This window comes from Lemur catta, chromosome 13 (assembly GCF_020740605.2).
Source record: "Lemur catta isolate mLemCat1 chromosome 13, mLemCat1.pri, whole genome shotgun sequence".
Lineage (NCBI taxonomy): Eukaryota > Metazoa > Chordata > Mammalia > Primates > Lemuridae > Lemur > Lemur catta.
The window spans coordinates 78,233,402-78,261,261 of NC_059140.1; the positions used below are offsets into that span (position 1 = coordinate 78,233,402).

Sequence of the window (27,860 nt, forward strand, 5' to 3'; positions counted from 1 at the left end):
TGTGCATTTAACTTTATAAGAACCACGTTTTCCAAAGTGGTTACAACAATGTACATTTCACCAGCATCATATGAGTTCTGCTTATCCAACATCCTCTACAATATTTAGAGTGGTTAATCTATTAATTTTGACATCCCAGTGAGTGTGCAGTAGAATATTGTTGGGTTTTATTCCTGATCAATAATGATTTTGACCACTTTTCCCTGTGCCCATTGACCTTTTGTGTATCTTCATTTGTAATATGTCTGTTCAAGTCTTTTGACCATTTTTTAAAAATTAGATTTATCTTTTAGTATTGAGTTGCAGGAGTTATTTACATATTCTAGACACATGTCCTTTATCACTGCAGTCCCCAACCCTGGGTCTGCCGACCAGTACCAATCTGTGGCCTGTTAGGGACCAGGCCACAGGGCTCCACCTTGCCCCCCCAACCCTCCCAGCCCCCCAATTCCCCTCCTCCATCTGTGGAAAAATTGTCTTCCATGAAACTGGTCCCTGGTGCCAAAAAGGTTGAGGACTGCTGCCAGATGTGTGCATTGTGAATGTCTCCTCCCCAAATGTGGCTTGCTTAGAAGTTCTATTTTTGATGATGTTCAATGTATAAATATTTTCTTTTATGATTAGTGCTTTCTATGCCCTGTGTATGCAATCTTTTCTACAATGTTTTCTTCTAAATCCTTTAGATGCTTAGTTTTTTTTACATTTAAGTTTATGATCCATTTTGAGTTAATTATTGCATACGGTTAAAGGGTCAGAGCTTATTTTTTTAAACACATGGGTATCAAGCTGTTATGGCACCACTTATTGAGAAGATTATCTTTTCCCTGTTGCATAGCTTTAGTGCCTTTGTCAAAATTAGTCAGCCATATGTGTGTGGATCTATTTCTGCACTCTTTATTCTGTTTCAATGATCTACTTGTCTATTCATATGCCTACAACACACTCTCTTGATTGGAATTAGTTCTATGGGAAGACTTGAAATCAATAGTGTTAAGTCCTTCAACTTTGTTCATTGGGAGCCCAAATGCCTTGTTTTCAGGGAGGGGGTCTTATACATCTTTCATTAATTTTTCCATAAATATGATTTTTATATTATATGATTATAGTGTGATTATAAATATTATTTTATTAAAATTAAAATTGCTCTGATAGATATTTCTAATAATGGCCGCAACAATGTTTCCAACTCTCACACTCTTCCAGAACCTTGCCACTTTCCCATCCAGAGATGGAATCTATTTCCTTTCCCCTTGGATTGACCGGGACTTTATAACTGTCTTAACAAACAGGTGGTGGAAGTGATGCTGCATGATTTCCAAGGCTAAGTTAGAAAAGGTGATACAGCTTCCATCTGGTAATCTCTCTGGGGAGGTTCACCCTTGGAATCCAGCCACCGTGTTGTGAGGAAGCCCAGGCAGAGAGGCCTCAAGTATTATAGGTATACCAGCTGCCAGCCACAGCTAAGATTCCAGCTGCCAGCCAGCATCAAATGCCAGACATGAATGTTAACAAATGAATGAAATAATTGAGGGGCAGGGGGAGGGGACAGCTGCCCTTTTTGGCATTAGGAAGGCAGAGATTCACAGTTCTGCTGAATATTTCTCCTTTGTGCAGTTTGGGACACTGCTGTCTAAAAACAATGTGTAAAAGGAGAAGAATTCTGAGAACAGTCAGAGTCATCGAAATGCATTTACAAGATGCTTAATAAGAACCCCATAGAAGAATAAAGATTTCCCTTAAATGATCTTCCTTCCTGGATCTTTTGCCCAATACTGTCAGGTTTGCTTTTTATTGTTTTTTAAATAATGACAGAGAGAGGAAAGAGACTCTATGAAGATACTGGTCTGGGGACAGAGGCAAAGGAAGGGACAGGGAATTGGTACACAAGTGGCTTCCACTGGGCCCATATTGTTTTGTTTCCTAAACTGGGGAGTGGTACACAGATGGTTGCTATGTGCTGATCCGTATCTTCTCACACGCCATTATATGCCATTTCCTTTTTAAAATGTTTACACATGTGTACACATGTATATTTATACAGACATAAAAGATGCACAGACAAACATTTTAAAAAGGAAATGGGGCTTTTTTTTAGTTTGAGGAAAAGAAGGGCTTAAGAGATGGCTTGAAGTCTTCACTTGTATGAAAACACTTCTCGGGAAGGATGCCAGCCGCTTGTTTTCTAGGACCATGAAGATGAAATAAGGAAGAATGGGCTTAAGTTAAAACTTAAGAGGAAATTTAAGATGGTTGATGGAAGAACTGCTTGAAGACCCTAGTTTTGGAACACTGGAGGGGGCTGCCAGAGAGAAGTAGAGTCAGCCTCCCTGCGGTCACAGCACCAGAGGTCTCCATTCTCTCCTGGGAGACTGGTCTGTCCTGGCTGCACTCGGTGCTTATGGAGAGGGCACACAGAAGAGAGGATAGAGACAGCTGGCTTTCAGGGAAAGAAATGAATTCCCTTTTCCCCTTCACTTCAGCGCCAAGAAGGAAAAGGGCTACTCTGGCTTAGTTAAGTTCAATGATACTCATCAACTCACAGTGCTAGGGCTTGTGTATCTCCTGCTCGGGACTGTCTGTTGAAACTAGTTCTTCCTTCTGCAGGCTCCTTCTGTGATGTCTTGTGAATGCCTGGGTCATTTCTCTGAGAGGCAAACTCTTTCTGCAGAAGTTCTTGCTTTCATAAAGGTGGAGACTAAATCCATTTCTCTGATTGTCCGTGTTGCCCTGTGTTTACATTTTCTCTTCCTTCCCACCGGTTCAGTTCCAGGCGAGGCTGCCTCTGGCAAGAGAGAAAAAGGATTTCTCCTCCAAGTCAAGCACAGGTCACTGGGTGATCCATATTGGCATTTGGTTTCTAAACCAACTAACAAATACTGGTCATTTGCTAGCTTTTTGTCTTTTGTGCATATATGTCCCTTGAAGATCTCAAAGATAGGATTTAGGGCTGGACTCTGTGGCCAGTGCCTAATCTCTCCAGCTTCCCAAGAGGCAGCAGATTAGGGGAATTAACCATGGCAATCAAGGAGATAACACAAGTTCAAGTGAAATAGCCTCCTGCTGCTCCTTGCAGTCCATGCTGTGATCTTCCAGGTTGCCGACTGAACTATCTTATCAGGCCTGCAAAGCTGTCAGGAGGAAACAGAAGCAACAACCCCATTTCATGGTGGAGTTGCATGAAGTCAGGGTAGGACATTGAGTCAGTCTGCGGCAGTCAAGGCAAAATGTTCTATGTTTAACATATTCTGCTTCTTTCTTAAAAATAACTTTTATTTACTCTTTCTGTTCTCATCTAGTTTTGTGCCCCCCCCCAAATTTTCTATTTATCTTGAAGTTTGGGGCTGAAAACCCCATATTTTCCGCTTGAGTTCCTTCCAATTCTGGTTAGGTCCTCAAAAGGTTCTCAAACAAAATTTACTGAATCATTAGTGACAAATTTTTGCCAAATTTAGTATTAGGGTTAACCTTAGCTTTAAGATCACCCTCAGCTGCTATGAAGATGAGAAAACATCTTCCCCTCTGAAGCTCAGCTCAACAATTTAGAAAATTTTCTTCAACTTCCTGCTAAAGATTCATTTCTTATCAGAAACAATTTTATCTTTTTTTAGGGCCCACAATAGGCAGGCAAGGAATCCTACCCGAAGCTGAAACTGAGTGTAGACTCCTGCCAGGCTGTTTTCAGTGCAAGTTGCTGGTCCCTTCTGGAAGTCCCCAAGAAAATCCATAGCAGAGGCCAGGCAGGAGGAGCTCCGTGCCATGTGGCTTTCCCGTCCCTAGCACAGACTGATTCTGCTGAACTCTGTTCTCCTCCTTGTCAACTCCGGATATTTAATTTATGTTAAGTGAAATGTAATGATCACATTAGCAAATAAAAGGTCAGATTCATTTGACTGGTTTTGTTTAGTTTAGCTTTTTCCTCTGAGGTCAGAATTTCATCAGATATGATAAAGATTTAGCTTTTTTCTTTATGGAATTGTGCCCAGAAGGACCTAGCACAGTTTAAACTTTAACTGACAAGTAAAATAAAAAAAAAAAAAATAGGTGAAGTGACCTTGGACAACTCACTACACCTCTCAATGATTTTTTTTTAATTCTTATTTCAGCACATTGTGGGGGTACAAAAGTTCAGGTTAGGTATATTGCCCTTGCCCCCCTTCCCCCAGTCAGAGGTTCAAACGTGTCCATCCCCTAGACAGTGCGCATCGCACTTATTCTGTATGTTGTTTCTATGGAAGAAGATGTTGAGTGTGTGTCTCCGCGCGGTGCGCGCCCACTAAGCGTTCCCTAGGGTTTCTCACAGCTTATCAGGCCACTGGTTGGGGTCTAGGCGGGCTGTGGGGCGCGGGGGACAGGGCTGGATCCAGGACTTGGAGTTGCAGGCCACGCACGAGACATCCTGGAAATAACTGTTCCGTGAATCTACACAATCCCACAAGGCTGGACATGGAAGAGCAGAAGCTGGGAAAAGAAAGGGAAGTTGTGAGTCCTGAACGATTCTCAATGCCCTCATTTGCACCTCGTGACAAGTGACAGGCAGGTAAACAGGGAGCAGAGAGGCCCAGACCCTGAGTCCTCCAGGGGCGCCCATCTCCTAGAAGAGCCCCCGAGAATACCGCCCAGTCCCCCACCCCGAGAAGCCCACCCCGTCGCCTTCTCCACCACCAAAAAGGCCCCTGTGCTGCGTGACCCTGCAGGTCCTTCCCGGCCTCCCCGCCCGCCCCTCCTCCCGCGGGACTCCCGCTGCGGGGCCGCTCCCCGCCCCCCCCCCCCCCACGCCGCAGCCGGGGCCAGCGGGGCCGCCGCCGTGGCGTTCGCGGGCGCTGCTGCATTGGCCGCTGCGGCACGGACGGCGCAGCCTCGGGCGCGGCCCGGCACAGGCGCCCGCGGTCCCGGCCAGCTCGCAGCCCGGCTAGGCGCCGGCCCACCCATGGCCTTCGGGCTGCGGCCCCTGCGCCCAGCCCTGCGCGCAGCCTTCGCCGCCCGCCCGGGGCCGCCGAGCCCCCGACACGGGCGAGATGCTGAGCGGCGCAGGCCTGGACAAGGCTCTTAAGATGTCCCTGCCGCGAAGGTCAAGGATCGGCTCGTCCGTGGGTGAGCGGGGAGGGGCGCGGCGGGAGGGTGGGCCGGGGGCGGGGGCGAAGCGGGGCGCGCCCAGCGTTAGGTGACACTGCCCCGCCCTGCGCCCTGCTCCCCCCCTCCCTGGGCTCCTGGGGCCGCAGGATCCGCCCGCACCCGCGGGGTTGGAGGGGGTTGCTGGGCGCACTGCACCTGCGAGGCCAAAAGGCCCAGTGCCTGGGCAGGGGCGAAGCGGGCGTTAGAGACCCCCCGCCGCCCTTGTACAGGGGTGTGGGTGGGGGTGTGTGGGGTGTGTGGGTGTGTGTGTGTGTGTACGCGCGCGCATGCCCGCGCGCCTTTACCGGTGATTGCGGCTGATGGCTGCGACCCTGCAGGCAGTCCCTGCCGCGGTGGGCACGGTTAGGCGGTGCAGAGGACATCTCGCCCGGCTGGCGGCCGGCATCCGAGTGTCCTGAATCCGCTGCAGAGCTCGAAGGAGGCAGCCGCAGGGTCACTCCGGGGTTTCTGACCACCTGGGGCCCTGGGGCCTTGTGCGTGCAAAGCAGCGACCGCTAGCTCACGACCCCCAGTCGGGAAGCTACACACACACACACACACACACACACACACACACACACACACACACCCCACCACGCCGCCCCTCCCCCCTCCCTCCCTCCAGTCGCCTGGGTGTTGGAACTGGAATTCTTTAAAGCCCTACAAATACACCATCCCCAACCAGGCACACCGTTAGAAGCCCGTGTTATGTTATATAAGTTATTTAGAAACCGTGATCTCGTGGAGCAGGGTGTGATGTGGTTGTGGCACACGGTGCGTTACCGAGACCCTTAGATAACGCGATATTGAAAGAAGAGCTTCAAAAATGATGTGATTTCTCACCATTTCAGGACTCCTGGCAAGTTTGTAGGTGGCTCTCTGACGTGAGGAACGTGTGGGTGTACAGTTTGGAGCTGGGGTCACTTATGCTTTTTTGTCTGTTTTGAGGAAAGCAGGCATATAAAAGACTTTCAAATCTTTGTAGTTGGGTCATGTGAGAGGAAACAAGCTTATCCGATAATTTAGACCAATGTTGTTAAACTTGAGCAGTGTCAGGGCACTTTCACGTTCATTTTGAGGAGAATCTGGCCTGAAAGCATGGTGGGCCATGAGTCGGGACTGGATGGCGGAGCGAGAGCTGCGGCAGGGAGGCCAGCGGGGAGGGCCGCAGCCGTGCGGGGGTGCCGAGGTGAAAGCAGGGCCGGGGAGGTAGGGACATCCTCCATCCCTTTGCAGGTGGAGCCAAGGGCATTTACTCACGACGCGGATGTGAGGCTTCAGTAAAAGACAAGCATTGGGGATGGCTCCAAGGTTTTTGATCTGAGACCCTGGAAGAATGTTCCATTTAGATGGGGAAACTGCAGAGGAACAGGCTTCTCTTCTGCTGGGAGGAAGGATGTGAGGAATTTGGTCTGAGCTGCCCACTAGACAGCCAAGTAGAGATGCTTAGAAAGCTGGAAGTATGGGCCCGGGTTCGGGGAGTGTTCAAGGCCGGAGAGAGATTCAGGGGTTGTCCGCAGGACTGGCTCTGTGGGTGCGTGCCCTGCAGTTGCGCCATTCCCAGCTCTTTGAAGAGTCTCGTGCTTGCTTTAATGCTCTGCTGTTGCTGTCTTGGAAGTCTTAGTAATTTTTGAGAAAGGGGCCTATGTTTTCATTTTGCTCTGGGCTTTAAAAATTATGTAGCCAGTCCTGGCTGTCAGTGTGTAAAGATGTAAAGAGGTGGTCTGGAAAAGACGTGTCCTTGGACACAGTCCTGGGGGCACTGTGACATTTCAAGGCCGGGGAAATTAGGAGTAACAGAAAGGACCTGAGAGGTCACAGGAAACCCAGAGAGGGGTGCTTGGCAGCTGAGTGAGGCAGGTTTCAGGGAGGAGGAGTGTGTAGTTGTGCCAATGCTCCTGAGAACTCAGAAGGATGAGGCCTGAGAACTGCCATTTGATGCAGCAACATGGAGGTTATCAGTGACCTTGAAAAGATCTGTTATCGTGTCATCGTGGAGACGAATGTCTAATAGAACAAGTACAAAAGAGATGAGGACAGGGATTGGAAATAGTAAATCTAGAAAAGTCTTTTGGGTGAATTTTGCAGAAAAGGGAGTAGGGAGAAGCAAATGGAATGGAAGCTGGAGGAGGATATGAGTTCAAGAGAGGTGGTGTTTAGAGATGGGTCTCGCAGTCATGCAGTTGAGGGCATGAACTGCAAAGCAAGGGGATTTTAGGGAGAAAGGAGGCACAGTGATCTGAGAGCAAGGAGGGGGGCCGGGTCATCGGAACAGAGCAATTAAGGCAAGAAGGTTCAGGAACAGTGGGAGGTAAGGTAGGAGGTGCTAATGATAGGCTGCAAGTTCCAGGAGAAAGAGTGGAAGGTTTTATGAGCCAGGGATGTGTTTAGAGTATTTTCTTAATGTATGGGAAAGAGGGAGGACCTGGGTCATTTGAGCTCCCTGACAATAGTGTAATCCTGTAAAACTACTAAACAAAGATTTGTGATGTTTGATGAACTCTACTGCTTCTTGGTATTTACAGACTAGTGGTGAAAGGATAGCAGATCATAGCGTGCTTCAAGATTATGTGCTGAGCTGCAGACTACAATAATTCTGACAATATTATTTCTTGCCTGAGACATCTTTGACAGTATCTTAATCTGGATTTTTTTTTTTATTTCAGAATGTTACAGGGGTACAAATGTTTTGGTTACATAAATTGCTTCTGTACCATTTGAATCAAAGTTATAAGTGTGCCCATCCCCCAGATAGTGTGCATTAGACTCATTAGCTGTGAATTTACCCATCCCCTCCTCCCCCTCCCACCTCCTTGATTTCTGGCAAATGTTATTTCCATATGTGTACATAAGTGTTGGTGGGACTGCAAACTAGTGCAATCTCTATGGAAAGTAGTATGGAGATATCTCCAGGAACTAAAAGTAGAACTACCATTTGGTCCATTAATCTGGATGTTTAGTTGTACTTTTATCAGTTTTATCTTTCCCCGAAGATCTATTTTGTGCCAATGTATCTCAGATATTTTACCAAGTGATGGGAATCCCAGGACTCCAAGGGGTGGTGCTCCTGCCTTATGGAGCTCACGGTTTACTCAGGGTGGAGCCGTTTAGTCTAGTAAGGAGAGAGCATGAAAATGAAGTCAGTAATTTCACAAATATATATCAAGTCCTGCATGTGCCAGGCCCTGTTCTAGATGCTAGAGACAGAGCAGGGAACAGAGCAGGTGTGTCCTCATGGAGCTTGTGGTTTAGGGGTTGATTACGACACATGTGGTAATGCTCTCAACTCCCTTCCCCAGCCTCAAATTAACGCTCACAGAGGATGCTCACGGATGAGTAGGGAAGTTAGGTGGGTGTGTGAATATGGGTGTGCAGGGGTGGAGGGAGTGGAGACAGACAGAAGGGGGGAGTTATTTTCTATGGACTATGGCATCGGTGCTATTTAGGGCAGAAGCTCCCTTCCTATCTTACTGAATTTCTGGAGTTGGCTAAATAAAAGCTTAGCATTACAGAGCAGAGAGGCAGTAAATGCAAAGACCAAATACAGAACTCGGCAGACTACAAATCTTCTAGAAACTGTCCCTGGAGTCCGCCTCTAAATCCCACATCCAACCCATCCTGCCCTCTCCTGGCCATCCAAGACTTTTTAGCTTTGTTTTGTTTTCTTTTTTTTAGAGGCAGATGTCTCCCTCTATTGCCCAGGCTGGCCTCCAACTCCTGGGCTCAAGCAATCCTCCCATGTCGACCTTCCCAGTAGCTGGGCTTATAGGCACTCACCTCTGTACCTGGTGGCTCGTTTTTGGTTTTTAAATGGGTTCCTGCATAGACCTGGTTTTCCCATAACAACCTGCCCCAAGTTTCAAGGAAGAGAATTAGGGCAGCTGAAAATTCAAGGAGCTCTACTGTCAGAATGTAAGAGCTGAGAGATATCTCAGAGATGGTTTAATTTCACAGATGATGAAAAAGTTCAGAGAAATTGCTTGCTGCTTAATTTCTGGCAGGACCTGCTAATTCCAAAGTCCAGTGTGCTTCCTACCGTCTCCAACCCGCCTTGTTCAGTGTCAGATCAGTTGAACATAAGAAGTTCTTTCATTCTATATTGTTTTCTCTTCCTTGACAGGCAATAAAGACATGAGTCTAATTTCTTCTGCTTCCATTTTCTCTACTATACTGTGACTCAGTAAATAAAGACTCGAGTGAGCTCTGTCATGGGCAACTTTTGGACTTGGTCTAATGAGCTAGATTATGTTTAGAAGTTTCTTAGGGGCAGTATATGTATGGTTAAAACACCAGAATTTAGGGTTAGAGAGAGTTGGATTCAGATTTTAACACTGTCATTTCTACCTATATGACATTCAAAAGGTTCCTTTGCTCCTATTACAAATGAGGATAAAAATAAAGAGCTTGCCCTTCAGGGGGTAGTTGTTGTGTTTGTAAGTAATGTGCATAAAAGTGCAAGCATTAATTATTTAGTTCATGATCAAGCTTGTATTGACAGCGTGTCAGATCCTTCCCAGGCCCATGATCATTGAGGGCAAATTCCTCCACCTAGATATTTATCTTACCTCATAGCAGAATTGGTGAAAACTCCCACTGTGACTTCCCCTCTATCTCTAACGATGGAGGCCTCCTAGGAGAAGACTGCATGGGAGAATTTAAGTGTTTTTTGCATCAGTATCCAGGTGTAAATGATTACAGGAAGAAGCACTTCCTCCTCAGGCCTCTGATTCTTGATAGTGCGTTCATCCTCCCGTGTCTCTGAAGGTTGCCACCTTCTGTTGAAAGTAGTCCTGCCACTAAGGCCATCTTCTACCCCACAGGTGGCCAGTACTCACCTCCATCCATGGCTTCAGTTGTTTAATAATTGATTTTACTTTTACAAGGGGTGCTTTATCTTAAACCCTCATCTGACAGAGGTGCCAGCTAGACAAATGGATTAAATTAAAATTATTCTGTAAAAAGTTTTTAAACATTGATGAGAGGATGTGCATACAGCACCTCTAAAGACAGGTCCCTCCACAGATCTTTTACATTTGCTAAATATAACTTCTGGTCAATACCACGCTTGGATACAAGATGTTATTTGCATCCATTTAGGCCAGTAGAAGTGCTCAGAGCAAATGTTAACAATCATTAAGAAGGGCTAAAAATAAAAGTGATCTCACGCCATGGCCTGGGAGTTTCTCCCCGTCGTGATCAAGGGCAAATGCAGAAACAGGACCTGTTCCGGGCCAGGAGAGATCCCTGGTGTGAGCAGAGCTGTGCTGGGGCTGGGACCAGTCACACCCCACGGCCGCCCAGGTTGGCGCTCACAGGTGTGTCCACAGGGCGCACGAATGACATGCTGACACCCCAGCCATGACGGGCCGAGCTCACCGGATCGCATATTACTGTAGATACGTGTGTGCGTTGTTTATGTGTGTGGGTCTCTTGCTCTGACCGTTCATCTCCTCTTTCCCTCCCTGCCTCTCTGTTAGCCTAATAACATATCAGCCTATTTCATCCTAAGAAGTGATCTAATCTTCATGAATTTTGATTCAGAGGTTTTGCATTTGGAAGTTAAGTTTTCCATTCTTGTGTAATCTTATGCCAAATCATCAACAAATGTACAAATGTAGATTTCATACATTTCCAAGGAGCATTCGGGGGCTCCTTTTGCCTTTCCTATCCCTTGACATGCTATGTCAGCCGTCCGCTGCACTGAGGATCCCAGGATTACTGTAAATATTCTAAGCACATTACTGAGCCTGATTACATGGGAAAGTAGGGTAAGCGAATCACTCCAAGGAGCGAGCACTTCTCTAGTCTGACATTTGCAATCTCATTCCAGATACTAAGTTCAAAGACAGTTGCTTTTTTTACAATCATGCAGCCTTAACATCATGGAGCAGTTCATTCACATGCAGAGGAGAAGACGGTGGCCTGCCAGTGACACAGCCAGTCAGTGCTGAGAGTCAGAACTCTCAGCAGCTATTTTTAGCCACATAGTGATGATCCTTATTTAAAGCTCTTGGCTATTTTCTTTTTGTTTTCTTTATTCTAATACATTGACGAAACATAACTTTGGTTTTAAAACTGTAGAATTTTTGACTTTAAACCCCCAAAGCGGTAGTGACTGTATACACAGCAAACAAACTAGGTGATCTTCTCTCCTCCAGTGAGTTTGGGCGGCGGGTTCTGCTAAGAGCATGAGGCAGCGTGTCATTTCTGCTGTGTCCCTGCGCCCACACGTCTCTTCCCCCACTTACCCCGCTGCTCACTTGTCCTGGAGAGAATAATAGAATAGACTTTCTGGGTCCACTCTAAGTTCGTTTTCACATTGCTCCTTCCTGGTGCTTGGAAATACATTTATTTAACTCTATTTAACTCTTCCATGGTCTGATTTTCTGATGTTAGAGTTTGGGCACATTTTCAGGGAGGGAAGACAGTAGTGTGAATAGGCAACTGGGAAGGGTTCTCAGCTAAGAATAAATTGGGCTGGCTGTAAACACAAGGGATGAGTGAGGATGGTAGATGAAGTGCACAGTTAGGGCCTGTTACAATACTCCAGGGGAGAAATAACGAGGCCCGAACCAGGGCGACACCAGGGAAGAGAGAGGGTGATGACGGGAAACAGCTGGGTTGGAGTCGCCAAACCCTAGAGATGGGAGCCAAGCAGGTGAGAGATGGGGGAGGAGCTTGTCCTGATCCATGGCAGGTAGGAACACTGTATTCACACTTCCTTGTTACTGTTGATCCTTCAGAGAGCCCAAGGTACTTTGTGTAGAGTAGGCAATTCTTTCTTTAATTTTCATTAAATCTCACCTTGAGTCAGATTACCAAAATTGAAGGTGACTTTAGACTATCCTGGTGGTCACTTGCCATGTATGGCTTGAAAACTGGTGAATCAGAATTGAGCTGTGCTGTAATTATAAAATACTCACTGGATTTTCAAGACTTCATACAAAAAACGAATGTACATAAACAGCTCTGGGCTCCATGAACAGAGAGAAAGTCGTATCCAAAGGAAAACTATTTGTCTTTCAATTTGCAGAGGGTCAGGGTTTAGTGGTTGAACCCCCACCCCACGTTGTCAGGGACCGTAGTAGTCATGCAGGCAGTTTACTTTGCTGTTTCCTCTCTTTGGCTGAAATACATACGTGCTGGGGGAGGAGGTGCCAGCCAAGCTGTGCTGTTCTCATTTGATTTGTGCTGTAGTTTAGGCTGAATTAGGTCCTTTTGTTAGGCAAGAATACGGCCCAGAGGACTCCAGTCAGACCCTGACGCGTACTAGCTGCGCATCCTTGGGGAAGTTACCAATTCTCTCACTTTTTTCATCTATAAAGTGTAAGTAGTAATGCCTCCCACACTGAATTATTAAGAGAAAGACTTTAAAGCGCTTAACGCTACCCAAATCTTAGTGTTGCTTATTCTTATAAAATTAATAATTAAGACAATGACCATTTAAATGATATTGTAATTATTTCCAGAATATTATACTAATACTAGGGGTGTAGGGAGCTGAATCTCCTCCACTTAATTTTGTCTACACTAGATTGTTCACTTCTCTTCGTATAATTTGAATTTGATATGGATACAATGTCTTTGGGAAGTCTAATGATCATCATGGCGGGCTCCGCTTTTAAAGAGCATTTGAAACGTCTGCTCACACCAGTAAATGCACAGGAGAGTTTGCCTCTTCCTGAGAAACAAAATTAGTTTTCTTTGTGATTACGGCATTTTGTTAAACTTAGAGGGACTTAGTCATTATGCAGAATCCTGTTAACCAGCCTCCCCACCCTGGTGGCTGGAGGGGGTATTGAGGCGGGCTGAGGGGGGCCCGGTGCACGCTGGCACTTCAGCACGACTGTGCTAAGCCGCGTGGTGGCTTGGACATTCGTAGGGGTGGATGCTTCTCCCCTTGGAATCCAAGTTGTCATTTCCGCTCCGCACTAATGATGAAAGCTGTGACCACCTCTTTAACTCCAGATTCTGAAACAATTTAACGGTGTTGGTTTTTCTCTGCCTTGATTTCCCCACAGGGCACATCTTTTAGAGACCTTCTGCCTTCTCAGCAAATCCCATAAATACAGGATTCAATCATTTCTCTCTGGGCCATTACAGGGATAGTTTCCCCACCCCTTCAGCCTTGGAAATAGAGAGAACTGGCTCATTCTGTGCTTGGGACGAAGGCACTAAATAGCCTAAGAAAACCTTGCAAAGCAGTTCTGCCTAGAAAGCAATTGAGGATTCCCAGGGTAGCGTGAACAGTCATGAGCTTAAAACTGCACATTTTACCAGGAATTAAAACAGCGAAAATGGGGCTGAGCTGCAGGCTTTAAATGGACATATCTTTTCTATGCCTGAAACTTTTTTTTCTCCTCATTTGTTGTACACATTCATTTCTAGGCACTTGGGTCTGCTTTTGTAGGTCACTCTGAGGTACATCCTAGGTTATTGCTAGAGCATCCTAATCACCGGGTTTGGGCCGAGCTTTTGGCAGGGGTCGCTGAGAAAAGCCCGTGTTTAATGGTGTCAGCATCCCCTGCTGGGATTGCACAGCTTCACTGCTCGGGGACCTCCTTGGTCTCTCACAAACCCCTTCACCAACTTACCTTGGGGCACCTCTAGAAAAATGGCAGAACTATTGGAGTAATGGAAACATTATTTAGAGCTGTAACTTCCTGAAACTGGAATGATAATTTTATAATTTTAAAAGTTTTTGATAGGTGTTTAAACTTAAATGCTTAAGACAGGGATTTTTCCCTTTCATCTGTAAATGTGTTTCTATACATAAATTAAAACCTTTTCTCTTTACTAATGTTTTCAGATATTTTTGTGGTCCAGTTTGTTTTGGTGGATATATTGTTGTGTTATCTTGCTTATATAGTGTCAGAATTAAGAAAGGAAGGAAGGGAAGGAGGGAGGGAGGGAGGGAGGGAAGAAGGGTCTTGCCCCAGTGAAAAGCTGAAAAGCTGGCTTCTAGGGGACAAGTCAAGGACACTGCAGTGCGGTTCCGTGGTCAGGAGAGCTGCTTTCAGGAGTGGGCTGAACACAGGAGCAGTTCTGCGGCCAGCAGTGGGTCGGAGGGTAAGCTGGCCTGAGGACAGGGTGCATGCAAACACATGCTTAAAGGAAATGATGCTTGATGGAAAATAGATTCACCAGGGAGACAAAGAGAAATCCTATAGGAAACGAAGTAAAGGGTCTTGGGCAAAGTTCTGTGATGTGGACTAACCCCTGTTCTGTTTGTATGATCATAGAACAAACTGCCTGCTCCCAAAGACTAATCAAGATGAAACTTCCTTTTAAAAGACATACCATAATTTAGTCAAGATAGTGGCACTTAATGAAATTCAGGGGAATTCAGCATTGAAGTAGCCATTGTTTTATTTTCAGGAATTGAAAATAGGCAAGTTTGAAAATAGGAAACCCCAGCATTTTAGATACAAGGAGAATCAAATAGAAATTGTTGGATTTTGTCATATTAAAGCAGAATGTGATTTTGTGGAGCCTGATAAATTATTTGTCCTATTTTCCCCCTAAAATGCTAAAACTCTGGGCTTAGTGAAGCTGGTAATAAGACAGCGAAGGAAATAAGACAGTAGGTTGAGAAAGGAGGTCCCAGCACAGACAGTCTAAGCACTTTCTGGGAGGCTTGTCCACAGTCTGGGATTACCTGGAAATCCTCAGCCTCTTATGTCAGCGACAAGTCAACTAGAGAGCTGAGAGTGAAATGTATGAATGATTGATTTAGATAACCTGGCAGGCTTCGAGAAAAGTTGTTTGGTGATTAACAGAGAAATGCACTGGTGAGCCTGTTTATCATGTTCAATTTGGGATTGAGGAAGTACCCAAAATATCTCCCTTTAGCTGGTTTTTACTCAAATCCACAAATATTTGTCAGGCATCTCTCGTGTCTAACGTGCCAAGCAGTGACCTGGATCCATGGCCGTGGATAAAGGATGCGCAATACCACATAGTTTCCAAGGTGTTTGCCCTTTGGTTGGGAAGAGAATAACTGGACATGTGGAAATGAAATCATAAAAACTAAGTGCTATTCCAACACAATAATAGAAAAGGTGTTCACAGGCATGATTAATAGCTAAAGGAGTTACGAGAAGGATAAACGAACAGTTGAAGCAAAGAGTGGGCACGGCAAGCTATTAAGAGGATATAAGTTAGGTTTTCATTTTTTGTCTTTTTTAAAAGTCAGGGTTATTAAGGTGTAACTTACACACAGTGAAATCTTCCCTTTCAAGGTGGATAGTATGTATAGTGCAAAGGGTATAGGTGTAGAGTACGGCTCGATGATTTTGACAGATATACCCAGCTAAGTACAATCAAGATACGGAATATTTCCGTCACCACCAAAGTTCTTCCATGTCCCTTTGTACTCGGTTTCCTCCCTCTATCCCAGCCTCTGACAACCACTGATTTGATTTCTGTCCCTACAGTTTTGCCTTTTCCAGAATGCCGTATAAACAGAATCATGCAGTGTGCAGACCTTGTGCCTGGCTTCCTCACCTACCGTACCGCTTTCGAGATTTGTCTATATTGTAGCATGTATTGGTGGTTTCATTCCTTTGTATTATTGGGTAGCATTCTATTATGTATGGACATACTGCAGTTTGTTGATTCATTCTTCTGTTTATTTGCATTAAGTTTCAAAGGATCAGTAGATCTGAATGGTGGTGGGGTGGGGGACGCGGGGCAATTTGGAGTTAAGTGGCCTCAAGTAGAATAGGACGAGTCACTGAGATATATCTTACCTCTGGGCCGAAGCAGCAAATCAGAGATATGAGGTTTTATTTGCATATTTATTATCATAAATAAATCCAGCTCAAGCCTTATCTCCTCCCTTGCACTCCAACCTGCAGTAATTTATCCTTACCCTGAATTCCTATTTGTCTGTCCATCCATCCATTTTTCATTCATCCCTTCTTCTGCCCTCTGTTTATCTTATTTATTCATCATTTAGTAACCTGTATTGCAGGCCTCCAACAGGCCAGGCACTGATCCATGATCAGGTTACACAGATTAAAAAGCATAATCCCTGCCCCTAAGAAATTGGTTTTTTTTTTATTTTTATTTTTTTTGAGACAGAGTCTACCTCTGTTGCCCAGGCTATAGTGCAGTGGTGTCATTGTAGCTCACTGCAACCTCAAACTCCAGTGTTCAAGTGATCCTCCTGCCTCAGCCTCCCTAGTAGCTGGGACTACAGGTGACTGTCATGACACCTGGCTAATTTTTCTATTTTTAGTAGAGATGGGTCTTGGGCCTGAGGGGCTCTATTGTTTAGAAAAAGGCCTCCGCTTGTCAGCCTCCCTTCGGCTTCAGTCTCTTCTGTCTTGGCTTTTGCCTCTAGGACCAGGGGCTGGTTTGCCCTTGACCCCAGGTGGCCTGCAGCTGTGAAGGTGCTTTTGGATGCATCATTATCTTCACATTCCCAATGTTTTTTCTTACTGACTGTACTCTGGGCCTGAAAATTTGGTGTTTTGAACACTGATGCTGAGCTGTAGGTGAGAGTCTGCCTCTAGCAAGCCTGCAATTTCCTTTCTTTTCTACTTTCAGACCAGGCAACTGTGATGCAGGTTCACTTTACACCAGGATCAATCCCAGGGGAGAACTCTAAATACTTTACCAATAACCAAGCCCTGGTATCAATCTACTTGCCCATGTGCGGGGAGACAGAACATTCACACCACAAATTAATTGAACAACTTTGTTACTCACAGGTAGGCAGCAAAGGGCAACAGAAGCCAGGTATCCATGGTGAGCCAGTCCCACAAGGGTCAGGAGGGCTGCCCAGGGCAGAGGGAGCCTTGTCTGCGTGTTCCCCACTTGAGCCGTAGCTGGGGACCACAAAGCATGCTCCGCCCTGGGTTCTATACCCATGGGGGGTGGGGAGCTGACAACTGGAACCACTGGGTTAAAGCGTTGCAGGACATCCTGTTCTAGGACAGATGGGAACAAGGCCTGGGGTGTCTGGGCAGTCCCTCCTTACCTCAGAGTGTTGCATTCTAGCACATTCCACAGGTGTCCTTAAGAACTACAAGTGAGGCAGAGGGGAAGATGGTCTCCAAGGCCATCCAGGGACTTGTCCTGTAACAGCTTAGAAAAGGGCTCGCCTCTTTCTTACAGGACTTTATGCAAGACCACTCAAATCACTAAAACCATGAATATCCTGGTATTTTCCCATCAAGTTGTAAAACACTGGTCTCTATTAACACGTGGTCAAAATCCCAAGTGGCACAGGTCCCTTTCCACCTGCCTGCTCTGCCGCCCTCCAGCCATCATTGCAACTTCCTAGTCAGGCGTGGGGCGGGGGTGCTCCCTGCTCCTCACCCGGCTCTACGCAGCTCCTGCTCCTGCTTTAGGACTAGCAACTGGCAGTATCCCACTTCTGGAAACCCATTTCTCTTTTCATTTGGAAACTTTTTTATGACCTGGGCGAATTTTCCTCTCTAATTAGTCATTATGCTTCCATGTATATGATCACTTGGTTGTCACCTAGGTTGGCCACAGGTAATGAGGGCCGCCTGTGCCCTCTCTACCTCCCTGGTGTGTCTTGGTGCTTGGCATACAGCAGGCACACAACGAACATTGTCAACTGAATGCCTGGAAATACAAATGCTAAAAGTCCTGGGAGTAAAAATGCAAGTGAGGCACAGTCCCTGTCCTTGAGAATCTCAGGAGAGGAGGTGTGTATAGAACCGTTTCCAACACGACTTGGGAAACTCTGTTAAGAGCTGTGGGTGAAGTTGAGAGGGGACAGGGAAAAGAAGAGTGTCCTTTCTGCATGCCTTGGGGTGACTGTAAAAGACTTCACAAGAGAAGGGAGTGCTGTCTGTCATACAGCGTCCTTCCACAGCTAAGTAGTGGACATGAAAGGAAGTCAGGCAGGTGACAGACGTCATAATCCTCAGGCTCTGTTCATGTTTGCCAATATGTATAATGAGATATTATCATTGTTATTAATCTTCACCTCTGCTTGAAAACTTGCTGCTGTTTGCAGCAGTGATCACCAAATGCCACTTTGTGGACCAGCTGAGACACACTCCCGGGGGCAGGACCTAGGTATCTGATCTACATGTGTAACCAGCTCCCGGGGGATCGCTGGACATGGCGGGAGTTCTCAGGCTGAAGCAGGCACTGAGTCACTTGGAGACTTATTAGCATGCGGATGGCTGCCCGCCCCCAAGACTCAATACTCTTGGTAAAATTTGAATATATTCTTGCCCTTCCAATCTTGCAGAATAGTGAGGATAAAAATGAAAAAGTATGCAAAAACCCTTTAAGATGGTTGAGTATTATACAAAGGAAAGAGAATATTATTCTTTTATTGCAAGCGTTGGAAAGAAGTGGCATTTCTTACATATTGTCAGCCTGAGATAGTGTAGCAAATACTTATATCTATCGAGTTATAAATTGAATCTGAAAAAAGGGCTAGCAGCAAGATTACTGATCAATGCTTGCTCGGCTATGGTAAAGAGGCCTTTGTTCCCTTTAAGTGGCAGCCAAAAGCATTTTGTCTCTAAAATAACCATTTTTCATTACTATTCTCTTGCTTCGAGCTGTTCTTTTTTTAGCAATGAATATAATTTAGGATGGATTGTGAGTGACAGAGATAAATGCTTGTTGGTTCGGGGGGAAAAGCAGTAGACGTGTCCAGTGGTCTCCCCTTATCAGAGAAGGATCCATCCGAGCCCTCCAGTGCATGCCTGAAACCTTAGATAGTACCGGACCCTGTGTTTACCATGTTTTGTCCCATACTTGCCTATCCATGATAAAGTTTAATTTATAAATTAGGTACAATAAGATTGATAGCAATAGCTAATAACAAAAGAGAACAATTGTAACACAATGCCAGCACTACTGCTCTTGTGCTGGGGGTCGTTATTAGGTCCTATGAAGGTGCCTTGCAGGCAAGCGCTGTGACACTGTGACAGTCGATCTGATCACCAAGACTACCAGGCAGGTAGCGTCTACAGCATGGATCCACTGGACAAAGGGATGGTTCACACCCTCGGTGGGATGGCGTGGATTTCATCATTCTATTCAAAACAGCATGCAATTTAAAACTTAGGAGTTGCTTATTTCTGGAATTTTCCATTTAATATTTCCAGACTGTGGTTGACTGCAGGTAGCTAAAACCATGGCAAATGAAACTTCTGGGCGGCTACTGTATGTGGGAGCAAGTGTCAGCCACAAACAGGCTTCGTCGCCACTGGCCCTGTGTGTGTTAGGGTGCAGGTGTCTTTCTGCATGGTTGAAAGGACAGGATTGATTTAAAGGTTCTTTAAAAATAGCATCTCTAATTTTCTTCCGTGCCAGTTTGCCCTGCCAGTTTGCCCGGTGCTGGCTCCTAGGCCAGCACTAAAACAAGCGTATGATTTATTGATTCAATCTCATTCTTTCTTTGACTGTTCAGTAGGGAGTAGCTGAGTTAGGCTGGGTGCCAATTAAAAATACCCTCATGGAAATACAGTTGCTATGGTTTGAATGTTTGTGTCTCTCCAAAATTCATGTTGGAACTTAATCCCAATGCAATAGTAGTATTAAGAGGTGGGGTTTTTAGATGATGATTAGGCCATGAGGGCTTGGATTAGTGCCCTTATAAACAGGCTTCAGGGAGCGAGTTTACCATGTCTCAGTCTGTTCAGGCTTCTATGACAAAATACATCAGACTGGGTAATTTGTAAATAATAGAAACGTATTTCTCACAGTTCTGGAAGCTGGGAAGCCCAACATCAGGCACTGGCAGATTTGGCGTCTGGTGAGGTCCCAGGGTCTGCTGTCAAGATGGCACCTTGTTGCTGCATCATCGCACAGTGGAAGAGATGGATGCTGTGTCCTCAGGTGGTGGAAGAGAAGGAAGAGATGGATCCTGCATCCTCACCTGGTGGAAGAGATGGAAGGGGAAAGAGGATGAACTCACTCCCTGAAGCCCATTTATAAGGGCCCTGACTCCATCTGTGAGAGTGGGGCCCTCATGGCTCACCATCTCCTAAAGGCCCCTGTCTCAATGCTGTTGCACTGGGGACTACGTTTCAACATGAATTTTGGAGGGGACACAAACATGAAAACTGTAGCATCTCTTTTTGCCCTTCTGCCACGTGATGATGCAGCTGCAAGGCACCGTCTTGGAAGCAGATAGTGAGCCCTCACCATACACTGAGTCTGCAGGTGTCTTGATCTTGGACTTCCCAACCTCTAGCACTATGAGAAATAAATTTTATTATTTATAAAATACCCAGCCTGTGGTATTTTGCTATAGCAGCAGGAAAGGATTAAGACAATAGTCTTCTGAATTTTAATACCAAGAAGGGCTTTCTTCAGAAAGTGGTTCTTATTGTGTGGACCAGTCTAACTTGGCTCATAATGTTGAGTTAAAAGAGACTTGTTAAATCAGGCTGTGAAAGTACAGCAACGTACTGTGCTGGAGAAAAGTATAGAAAAAAATCTCTAAACAGAGAATTCAAGTTGAGTTGTGAATTCGATCTCCAGCTTTGCCAGGAACTCACTGAGTGACCTTCAGTAAGTTTTCAATCCCTCTGAATCCAGATGTTTTACAGTGGGCCAGTATTCTATATCATGGGATTAAGTGATTAACTCTACGTGTGTGACAACCGTATTTTTTTCCAGAACCAAATAGGAACACATGGTCTGGAAATATTTGTTTCTAACATATATTTCTTTTTAGTGGAGAGTGTTGCCTACTGATTTGATTTATTTGGTCACTAGTTGCAGCCATGGCACTTTGGAGACTGGGGGATTAGAAGGGTAGATGACTTGAAGTTGGGACTGTCCATGCAAATCCCATGTAGATGGTTTCTATAGTCTGTATAAAAGTTGTCAGTTTGCTTTATTTGAATCCTAAGCCATAAGGCAGGGCGAGGGGCTGCAGGAGGGAATCGTCCATTCCAGTGTGTATTGATTACCTGCTGTGAGCCGGGCCCTGTGTTAGTGCTGAGATGTGCTGGTGAGTAAAGTGTGGAGCCTCAGGGCCCAGCCGGAGCACTTTCTTGCAGAATAGTGGCAAGTGCTTCAGCAGGGAAAGCAGAGGCGGCACACAGGGAAAGCACCCAGACTGTGTGGCCAGCGCAGGCTTCCTGGCAGTAATAGTCCCGAGACTGAAGCCCTGGTCTTGGGAATCAGGGAGCTGGGGATGGTGAGCGTGGCGGGGACCCAGGCGAACAGAAGTGTGGAGACGAGCCTGGGAGGAGAGCTGGAAGAATTTCAGTGGGGCTGGCACTTGCCCAGGGAGGTAGAATCAGCTGGAAAGCTCGGCCGTGTTAAAGAATTTGAACTTCATGTGCAAAGTGGTGGAGAATCCTTGGAAGGATGTTCCAGTGCCACAGTGAGGTTGGCACTTGATATTTTTGACTCTGATTTCACTATGGAGAATGGCTTGGAGAGGGGTCACAGCAGGGGAAGCCCTAAGAGGAGAGGAATGAGGGGACGAGACCCAGGGAAGTGGCGGGGAGGGCTGCGGGGCAGCAGACGCACATCTGGGTGACATGAGTGAACATGAGGAGGAGGAGGAAGGGCCGCCGTGCTGCTCAGGTTTCTGGTTTGGGCGACTGAGTGCGTAAGGGACCCGGGGGGAGGAGTGGGGTTGCGATCACTTCCATTTTTGTGGCCGTGCTGGGCTGAAGTGCCCGTGAGACGGCGAGGGGCAGGTGTCCAGCAGGTGGCTGGGTCTGAGGGTGTGGCACCGAGAGGTTGGAGCGTCAGCAGCAGGCGCTGCTGGGAACTGAGGTGCTCGTGTGGAGAGGCAGCCGGGGAGCCGGGGAGGGGAGGAAAAGTGCCCTGGACTGAGCCCTCCAAAACCCCCACTTCTGAGCAACAGGCAGAGGAAGGGGACCGCATATTAATAAATGCCACTGGGAAGTGGCCGAGAGTTGGAGGAAAGCAGGAGGAGGTGGTCTCCCCGAGGAGCCCAGGCTGGACAGTGGTCAGCAGGGTCCAGCGCTGCTGGGGCTGGGGCGACGGAGGCCGGCAGGGGGTCTCCAGGGTCAGCGACAGGAGGTTGTCGGAGACCGTGGGGAGAGCAGCTCCGACAGACGCCGGAGTGCAGCGCCCAGGGCCGAGCACAGACAGCGCTTTCCAAAAGCTCAGCTTCAAGGGAGGGGCGGGAAGAAGCTGTTGAAAAATGGGTCAACGTGCAGACAATGGAGTCCTGAAGAGAAACGATACCTACTACCTGCGGACTAGCCCCGTGCGCTCGCATACGTCGGGTACGATTCGACCGCAACGCGCTTAGCAGCGAAGCCCACCTCCCTCCATTCGCTTTTCCAAGCAGCCCTGGTTCTTCCTTTCACGTTGCTGCACACATCTCCGCTTTCCAGCAGGTGCATCCTCCTCTGCCTCAGGTCTCTCCTCGGGGTGCTCCTGATGCGCTTGCTTGGGCCCCTTTTGGGACCAGCTCCCTAGCGGCAAAGTGCTGCCCAAGTTTATCCAGACCCTGCTTCTCCCGGAGATTTGGACAGACCAGCAGATACGGCTGATTCAGGGCTGACCTCTGGATCACGAATTTTGAATAACTAGACAAGATCCTAGACATTGTGCATTGCAGAGCGTTAGGACAGAGCGATATATGCAGCATCGCGTTGTGTTTTTAGGCTGGACAGCGCCTGGCACTGCGCTGTGCACGTTCTAGGTGGGGAACGTTCTGGGGGGACCGTGGAAAAGGTGGTTTGTCCGCGGGCACACAGCCTTCTCTGCGTCCTCACTCCCCTGCTCCTGGCTCCTCTCCACCTGGGTCCTGGCCTATGAGTCATGACTCCTTCATTCAGCCATTCACTCATTCATTTCTTCATTCACCAAAAACATTTCGGGACTTACTTCCCAGGGCATGTTTGGCACTAAGGCTTCAAAGATGAACAAAATGGGAGTTTTGCCCGGTGTGGGGAACGTGACAAATGCTATCACAGAGCCACGTGCACCCCACAGTGGAGCTCCACAGAAGGCACTGATGTATCTGCCTGGCAGTGCAGGAAGGACAGAGAAGGCTCACAGAGGAGGTGACATCTGTCTCCAGGTGGTTAACACTGAGACCATGCTTGGAATCTCCTGCATCTGCCCTGACCCCAACCTCTTTTTGTTTAAATAGACTTTAGATTTTAGGGCAGTGTTAAGATCACAGCACATGGAGCGGAAAGCACAGAGAATCTCCCCCTGCAACCTGCTAGATTCCCCCACTGTCAATATCTCAAACCAGAGAGGTATATTTTTTACAATGAACTGACATTGACATGTCATTGTCACCCAAATTCCATGGCTCACGTTAGGGTTCCCTCTTGGTGTGGCACATTCTGTGGGTTTGGACAAATGTATAATGTCATGTACCCACCATGTCAGCATCATACGGAGCAGTTTCACCATCCGAAAAATTCCCTGTGCTCTGCCTAGGCATCCCTCCCTCCCTCCCCACTCACCCCTGACACCCACTGATCTTTCGCCTTTTCCAGAACGTCATCGAGTTGGAATCGTGCAGCAAGAAGCCAGGGCCTCTTTCATATGGTAATATGCATTTAAATTTCCTCTATGTCTTTTCATGGCTTGATAGCTCATTTCTTTTTAATGCTGAATAATATTTCAGCCTCTTTTTCAGACCCTTCTCAGCTCTCAGGCTGTTTTCTTGTGTGGAGACAGATGCGAAGCAGATAAAGCTGTCTGGAGGGTCCATGTCCCCTGGGCACTGAATTTGAGAAAGAGTTGCCTGCAGAGAAAAGCTTTATCCCTTTAAAAATCTGCTCCATTATGAAATTTTGGAAAAATTTTTAATCCTGTTTTAATGAGTAGATGCACTTCTCATTTATTTGCATGATCATATTGTCCTGCCTTTGCAGCAGCCTGGGACAGTTTCCTAGTTTCCGGCTCTGAACGCACAGGAGCAGAATGGTTGGAACTTGTTCCCACTCCTGCCTCTCCCCACAGACCTCTCCCTTCTCCTGACCCCTGCTTTCTGTGTTGGCTGCCCATGTTCTCCTGCCACAGTCACTGTGGGGTTCCACGCTGCCACTCTGTGGCCTCCCTTCTGATGTGAGCAGGGCTGGAGGCAGGCTGGTTTTGCTGCTGTGGAGTTGGTATAATTGGTGTGATATTTATTGATGTGGAGCTGGTATCTCTTGATCAAAAAGAACATTTCCACTGAAGCGAGACAGGGTCCTCTTTCCTCCAGTGTCAAAACGCTAGCTCAGGCTCCCAGATAAGTTGGCCCTGCCTCTGGGGTTCCCACAGGTCAGGGTGGAGTGTGGTGAAGACTCCTACATGGTTTGCTGCTGCAGGCTCATGCGTGTTGTGGTGATAATCTTGTTGAAAAACATTTTCCTTTGGTCTTCTGTCAGTGGATATTTACTTGGTAACTAGGTTTTAGTATAGAGCAAAGTAAAAATTTGCAAAGTAGTGTAGTGGTGTCTCATTAATGAGCTCTATTTATGGGTTATCTACTCTAAGCCATTACCTTAAACTCTTCCCTCTCCCAAAATAATCTTGGCCTTATTTTTAAAATGCTGTCTAATTTGGGAATCCACATAACTCTTGTGCTTTGGGACCCCTCTCTTGGTTTCTTGATGGGATAGTTCAAGGAAACTAATTTTACATCTAATAATTTTAATTTCTGATTGTAGATGCAGAACAGTACTATGATCCTCTTGGAATGCTGCAAAAGGAACAGCTTAAATATAGACATAATGGGCTTTCTGCAAACATGCAAAGAATTATAATAACATTAGAGAAATAAAGCATTGTTGTGATGCTTGATTTTGATACCCTCAATTATAGTTTGCAAATTCATATATTGTTTCATGGAATTGTTATTTGAAGAACTTTCTCCTTTATTTTTCTGTACTCGTGTGTGCCCTTCTCTATTTTGATCTTCCTGTAAAGCTCTCTTGTTCTGCAAACAACAATTTCTGGAAATAACACCACTGACTAGACCAGTGGGCTAGCTTTCATCTCCTCTCAGCCATGCTGCACGCCGTCTACTGAAGTATTGACTTAAAGTCTGCAGGCTCAGTAATAAGGTCTGTTGTGTCTATTTCCGGAAAAGGAATCTGCTGGGCCTCATTTCCTTTTGTGGGGGAAGGGGCTAGTTATGGACATTGGTATATTGCCCTGAGCATCATTGTGTTGAAGTGTGGAAAATATAAAACAAAGAAACAAGATCCCAGGCATCCAGGACTCAAGATGTAATATTTAAAATTCCAAATGCCATAGCAAATAGCCAAGCTGAAATAAGAAAGAGATGGTAAAATAAATAACCTTGGAGAGTACCTGGAAAAAGTGATTCAGGAGAATGATAATGTCTTATTTCACGTTCTTGTGTAGATTTATCATGGGCTTCAGAAAGAGACGAAGCGCTGTAGCAGGCACCAGGGAGCTTGGTCAAATGTGGTATCTCCCATAAAACACAGAGGATAAGGAGGGGAAAAATGGAAATGAAAAACTGACATACACCAATGAACCAGGAGATACTGCCTTACAATCGGGAAGAATTACCTGCCTTTTAAGTTTTGCCAATAGAAGTAATATTAATATAATTTTTGTTATGCACCAATACCTATTAATTACTTTTATGGCAAGTAGCTGGGTTAGGGTAGAGTCTGACTCCAGCTGGCGGAAGATGCTGAACCCATCCCTACGGTGATTTTCCAAAATAAACGACATAGAGTGCAATCAGCCTTCCATGTGGCTCTTGCCGTGGTGGTTTGGTTCACCATGCGAACACTGTTTGCTTCTCTAGTCACCCATGGCACTTGCAAGTGTCAATGGATTTATGGAGAGGGTTTCTAGTGGGTTTCTGTCCCTTTAGGGTAAAATGTTCTCCCTCCAGTTTTTGATTATTGAATTCACATTTGTCTTCAAGACCTTGATCAAATGCCATTTGCTCTGTGGAGCTTTTCTGCTTTTGTCCTGTCAAAATGAATTTAACTTTCCCTCAAAGCCCACAGCACAGTTGTATCTATTGCTATAGAGAGGTCAATTCACTGTCCTGTATTGTCATTTACACACCTGTTCCGTTGGATTTTTAAGTCATTCAAACTCAATGACCATATCTTATTCTCATTTGTAGTTTCAATGCTCCACACAGTGCATGGTGCATGTAAATTCATTCTAAACAATGTAAAAGGATTGATACCCTTGTACAGCAGGTCACATTAAATCAATACAGGTTTTCAATACCTCCTGACAGCAAATCGCCACCTAAGGGTGCTGTGTTCTGCTAAGCCTTGCAGTGAGGGCTGGGAGAAAGGGCAGGGCAGGCTTCCTCATCCTGTGGGTAGGCTAGTGCCGACTGCTCACCTGTGTTCAGTGTCCAACATGAGACAGGTGCTCAGTCCACAGTAACCGTTCTTGTCACTTGGGAATTTCTCTGTTGGCTGTTGACTGAGCTAATATCATAGCCGAAATTCCACTTCTGGGATTTCCCTGAACTGGCTTCGACTCCCTCCTGGACCTGCAGCTTGCTTCCAAGTTTTCATAACCACTGCGTCAGTCATTTTCCTTCGTTCTTGCTATTAACACCTCCATACCCGCCAGTCCTGCTAGGTTCATCCAGTTGATCTCCTCTGTTTTTAACATCTCTGTTCTTCCACTGACTCTGTGACTCTGTCTTTTAGGAGTTCTGGGCTCCTAATGTGCTAGTTAGATCCTTTCCTTTTTCTTTCTCCTGAAGCAGTTCATTACGACAATATTAGCAAAAGACGATGGCTTGTTTTGTTTTTGTTTTTTTGGACTTTTTAGAGACAATGTCTCACCATGTCATGCAGGCTGGAGTACAGTGGCACAATCATAGCTCACTGCAGCCTTGAGCCCCTGGGCTCAAAGGATCCTCCTGCCTCAGCCTCCTGAATAGACACTGTACCTGCCTGACAATGGCTTGTTTGTAATGTCATTAAACTTATAAATTAAAAAAAAACCCTCTTGTTAGTGCCATACTAGGGATACACCATATTATTCATCAATTTCAAGGAGAGTGATTTCTTTTGCACAGACTGATTTCTCTTGCTGCAGTTTATACTGTGTCTGGTCAGCCAGAGAATGTCAGATGTGTGTCCACATGGTTACTGGTTCCTGACAAGCGGCCAGTGCTACGAGAGGAGGCCTGGATTAAGAGGAAGGGTCTGATGTCTGTCTTGTCGCTCCCCACTTACCAGGTATGTGGGTTTTCACAAGTCACTTAACCTCAGAGCCTTACTTTTCTTATACATAAAGCAGGGATAATAGTCTCTGCCTATCTCAGAAAGTGACTGTCTGTCTTGTCAGCAAAATGTTTTAGACTGTTGCTAGGAGACTGAGAAGACTGGCTTAACAAATTAGGCGTATCCCTATAATGGGGTTCCAAGTCCTAGCGCTGTACTTAACTGCTCCAGCAGGATGCTCATAATACCTTGTCTAAAAAAGTTATGGCATAGTTCCATTTGATGTAAAAAAAAGTGTTTATTTATGTGTATATATGCACACACATGCATATTTATATCCATTTATATATACCTACCTCCGTGTGTACATATACATATAAAGAGGCGGGTGCCGGGAGGAAGCACACCACTGTGAGTGCAATGCTATGGAGAGCTGATATCGTTCCCTTTCACTTCTGATAGCTGCATTGCTTGAAGTAGTGGCATTCTGGGTGACTTTTACCTTCTCTTTTGCAATGTTGGAGACAAATTAATCAAAAGAACTGTAAATCTTCCTGCCTAAACTCTTCTCCTCTTTATGCTATCTAAATAAAAATGCAATTTTTGTCTGCCTGTAAT

At 46.0% G+C, this 27,860-nt stretch overlaps 1 protein-coding gene across 1 annotated transcript in view; it reads left to right on the top strand.

The window, feature by feature from the left end:
• Positions 1-4,873: 4,873 nt before the first annotated feature.
• ATP8A2 (ATPase phospholipid transporting 8A2) overlaps positions 4,874-27,860 on the top strand; it is a 466,915-nt gene continuing 443,928 nt past the window's right edge. Inside the window, exon 1 of the mRNA XM_045567137.1 lies at positions 4,874-5,091. Within this exon, the coding sequence (XP_045423093.1) occupies positions 5,016-5,091 (76 nt within the window). The 5' untranslated portion in view covers positions 4,874-5,015. The remainder of the gene's footprint in view (positions 5,092-27,860) is intronic.